The following is a 4,600-nucleotide window of genomic DNA, read 5'->3' as shown; positions in this document are numbered from 1 at the left end:
TCTGTTACAAATTAGCGTAAAATCGGCACAGATGTGCACCCTTAAAGATTGACAATTCGTCATGTATACCGCTTCATAGATTGACTACCATGCCCTCTATTAAGATTTTTGAAAACCGTCACATCATGAGAAATCCATCAAAGATTAACAAGTTTATTGTATATTGCAGGCCTCGCGAAGATGGGCGACAGTGGCCAAGATTGAAGTTGAGTTGGGGCTCCAGTATTTAACCAAGTTAATTTGGTAGACCTCCTACACCTACTTGAGGAAGCGAGATTGTGGACCATCTAACCTGCACTTGAAGAAGTCCGCGAAGACCAGGGTTGGGGGGCTGGCTCATCATTCAGATACTCCATCTTCCCGGTCCAGAGAAATCCGTGGTTAACTAAGGTTTTGAGGCCCACCGAGCGGCATATGCTCGGACGCGAGGCGGTAGTGGCCGTAAATGTTATATCTCGCTTATAACGAAACTAACATACATCTCGTTGGAGGTTTTTACCCACATGTGGAGCTACTGGGCCGGCCAGGTGGTGGCGCGCTGGATGACATTGATGAGGGCCGTGCTGAGGTAGAACCCGAGCGCGACGATCATGGCCATCATGCCCGTGGCCGTGTTCTTGAGCAGTGGCGGGAACTCCTGGTAGTACAGCGTCACCTGCGCCGGGAAGTGCAGCGCCTCCCCCGCCCCGGCCACGGCGAACGGCAGGAGCAGCCACATCGCCGACAGCGGCGACACCCACGCCGGGTTGCCCTCCTCGCCGTGCGCGCGCACCGTGGCGGTGCGGTGGCGCTCGATGATGGCGGACGTGGCCATGCTCAGCACGGTGAGCGCGTGGCCCAAGCCCACGCACTGCAGCGGCGTCGGCGTGTGGCCGGTCACCCGCCTCCAGAGTGGGAGTAGGACCCGGTCGAGAAGCCCGAGGAAGATGACCACGGCCATGAGGCTGCCGACGAACATGGAGCCCGCCGGCACGGTGAAGCGGCCAACGGCGCGGTCCATGGCAAGCGCCTGCAGGATTGTGAAGTTGATCTGCACGCCGATGGCGACGCTCAGCACGATGGCCGCGCTCCACAGCGGCATGATGCGCAGCACCGTCTTGAAGTCCTCCACCTGCTGCACCGTGCACACGCGCCATGGACGGAGCACCGAGCCGCTCGCGTCGTCCACGTCGCCGTCCGTGATCACCGCAGCACGGTTCAGGAAGCTGCATGCACGCGATCGAGCAACGTGGAGTTAACTACAACTCCTTCCGTTCCAAATTACTCGTCGTAGAAATAGATATATCTAGAACTAAAATACATCTAGATACATCCATACATGCGACAAGTAATTCGGAACGGAGGGAGTAGATGTCATTGTCCACTAGTAGAAAAAGGGTCAAACGTGAAGCACATTAGTGCCGGTTTGATTTTGGCCCAGTACTAATGGTACCATTAGTGCCGGTTCGAACAGATTTGCATTAATGCCGGTTCGTGTTGAACCTTTAGTACCGGTTCGTGGCACGAACCGGTACTAAAGGGGTGGTGGCAGGCTGGCGTCAGGCCGGGGCCCCACGATCACCTTTAGTACCGGTTCGTGCCATGAACCGGTACTAAAGGGGTCTGATCTATAGTACCGGTTGGAGACACAAACCGGGACTATAGGGCAATTTTCAAACTTGAAAAAATCATAACTAAATCATCCTAATTCGGAAAAATACATATAATATATCAAAATTTGCAGAACAAAAAGATTGATCCGCTTAAACAACCATTTTCCGTTTCGACAATTTTTTAAAATCGCAAAATTTCAAAGGGAAAATAGAGTTTTTGGGCGTTTTAGACGTTTTTTAGACGTTTTTAGCGTTTAGTGCTAGGGTTTAGATTTCAGCGTTTAGGGTTAGGTTTTATGGTTTAAACCCTTAGTTTTTACTGTTTAGCATAGAGTTTCCGACGTTTTAAGTCCCGGGTTTAGGGTTTAGGACAATTTTTGAAATGACAAAATTGTAAAAGGAAAAAAAGATATGCTCTAATTTATGTTTTTTTGAATTTTGGTTAAATCTTGTCAAACCGGTCAAACAACTGATTCAAGAAATATAGAGTGTTACTAAATAATTACGCAATAATTACGTTTTAAGTATCTTAGGTTTTTTGAATTTTGGTCAAATCTGGTCAAACTGTGGTCAAACTATGGTGAAACTACTTATTCAAGAAATATTAGTGTTACTACATAATTATTCAAGAATATTAGTGTTACTAAATAATTATTTCAATTTTTTGAATTTTGGTCAAATATGGTCAAACTATGGTCAAACTTATTCAAGAAATATTAGCGTTACTAAATAATTACTGTTTTTTTAGAATAATAGTTTCAAACTCAAACGGTGAAATGTGTGACTTCATGCTCAAGCTAAACTCCTGAGGGGGTTTTTTTTGAGGGGTTAATAGGATTGACATCTTACTATTGTCAGTAAAACAACAAGTGCAGACTCGGAAACGAAGGAGAATAGAATCTGAAAGTTAAGCGTGCTCGGACTGGAGTTGTGAGAGGGATGGGTGACCGGTCGGGAAGTTAGATGATTTGAAATGAGTGATCCACACTTGAGCAATTAAGAGAGGTGATTAGAGACTAAATCATCAAATAATTCAGAAAAAATAAAAATAGAAAAAAAAATCAAATTTTTTTTCCAAAAAATCAAAAAAAAAACCTTTAATGGCGCGAGCTCATACCAGGGCGCGAGCTCACGCCACGTGGTGGCACTTTAGCGCCGGTTCGTGCCGAACCGGTACTAAAGGGGGGGGGGGGGCTTTAGTGCCCACACTTTAGTGCCGGTTCCATAACCGGCACTAAAGGCCCATATAAACCGGTTTTAAAGCTTCGTTTTCTACTAGTGGTCGTCCATGACTTCTCATATACATATACCAGGCAGTGGTGATGTTTACAAGAGTGCCATTAGTTTCCGTTACAATTTCTACGTCGTTCCACCCATCTTAATAGTATGATTCTCTTTTGTGTTTTTGCACAACTTAATCGCTACCATTGTACCATTTGTCGTGACAAATTTTGTTAGTCAACTAAACTATATATTTTATCTGTCATATTTAAGTTTTTTTTAGACGCGTCGTATGTAAGTTTGTGGATGAGACTAATTTTCTCAGCTGAAATTTCAAGACACTAACGTGTTGCTCTTACAAGCTTCTGGGTTTAAAAAAGTTTGCTCCGTCAAGGTGGAGGCCCAGAGATGGCATCGAGCTATACTCGTGGCGCGTCGCCGGTGGATGTAGGAGAAAGAAGTCTTCGATGCTCCTCGGGATTTGAATGTAATTTTATTTTTCAGTATATATGTGTGTTTGTAAGGACCTATATACTATTTTGCAAAATATAGATAGCTATATACTCCCTCTGTTCCTTTATGTAAGGTGTATTTTTTAGCACGGTAACCAAGACACAGAATCGAGGAGAATATTAGGCAAAAATACCCTGAACAAATTAGGTAGTTAACGACAACTAAATAACCTAATAACATAGAGCTGAATCGCACCGCACCGGAATAAAATCAATCAGTGGGCTAGGAAAGAGAGATTTGTGAGTGCATGCAATCAGATAGAGATTTTTTTTTAAAAATAACTTCCTTAGGTATCACGTACTACTTTATATGGAAGTCATGTAGGGAATGGTGGAGGGACAAAACCGGAAAATAGATGAAAAGGGAGAAATGCACCTTATATTATGAATTTTTTTTGTGAACAACAAATACACATTACATAAAGGAACGGATGGAGTAGTTGCTAGTACGTAGTAGTTTTGCCTAACATGCAAACTAATCTACTATAGTTAAATAGTTGATCCTAACTATATGTTGATTTTACCAAAAAGTTGGATAGCCAAAGCTAGTAGGTGGCATTGCCACCGATGGTTTGATTATTGAAAAAGAAGTAGAATAAATACCCAAAAAGGAGTTGATTTGGACATGGACATGGTACGCGAAATGCACTCAACCAATGGTGTATACTGATATAAACCGATAAAACCTACTCCATCTGATCCATATTAATTGTCACTAATTCAATACAAATCATACTAAATTATCGGTTATTAATATGGATCTAAGGAAGTAGTAAACATGTAGTATTAATATGGAGAATAATTTATAATTCCCATTTCAATGTGTTCACCGATCTTGATATCCATGATAAGGACGCTAAAATTTTATCTGATTGTAAAATAGTTGATCCTAACTATATGTTGATTCTACCAAAAAGTTGGACAGCCAAAGCTAGTAGGTGGCGTGGCCGCTGATGGCTTGAATATTGAAAAGAAGTAGAATAAATACGCAAAAAGGAGTTGATTTGTACATGGACATGGCATTTGAAAAATGCAATCAACCATTGATGTATACTGTTATAAACCGACAAAACCTACTCCCCCCATCCATAAATTTAATACAAATCATACTAAATCATCAATTATTAATATAGGTCGGAGGAAGTAGTAAAACTGCAATATTAATATGGAGACAAATTATACTTACCATTTCAATGTGTTCACCAATCTAGATATCCATGATAAGGACGCTAAAAGTTTATCTAATTGTAAAGCCAATATTTCTCTTTGGTCTCC

The 4,600-nt window shown here is 42.3% G+C and overlaps 1 protein-coding gene across 1 annotated transcript in view; it reads right to left on the bottom strand.

Moving 5' to 3' along the window:
• Positions 1–200: 200 nt before the first annotated feature.
• Positions 201–4,600, bottom strand: part of LOC123146995 (protein NRT1/ PTR FAMILY 2.3) — a 7,768-nt gene continuing 3,368 nt past the window's right edge. The window contains exon 4 of the mRNA XM_044566252.1: positions 201–1,205. Within this exon, the coding sequence (XP_044422187.1) occupies positions 512–1,205 (694 nt within the window). The 3' untranslated portion in view covers positions 201–511. The remainder of the gene's footprint in view (positions 1,206–4,600) is intronic.

Source organism: Triticum aestivum, chromosome 7A, assembly GCF_018294505.1.
Source record: "Triticum aestivum cultivar Chinese Spring chromosome 7A, IWGSC CS RefSeq v2.1, whole genome shotgun sequence".
NCBI lineage: Eukaryota > Viridiplantae > Streptophyta > Magnoliopsida > Poales > Poaceae > Triticum > Triticum aestivum.
The sequence above is the reverse complement of the archived record's forward strand: the minus strand, read 5'-3'. Positions and strand labels throughout refer to the sequence as shown.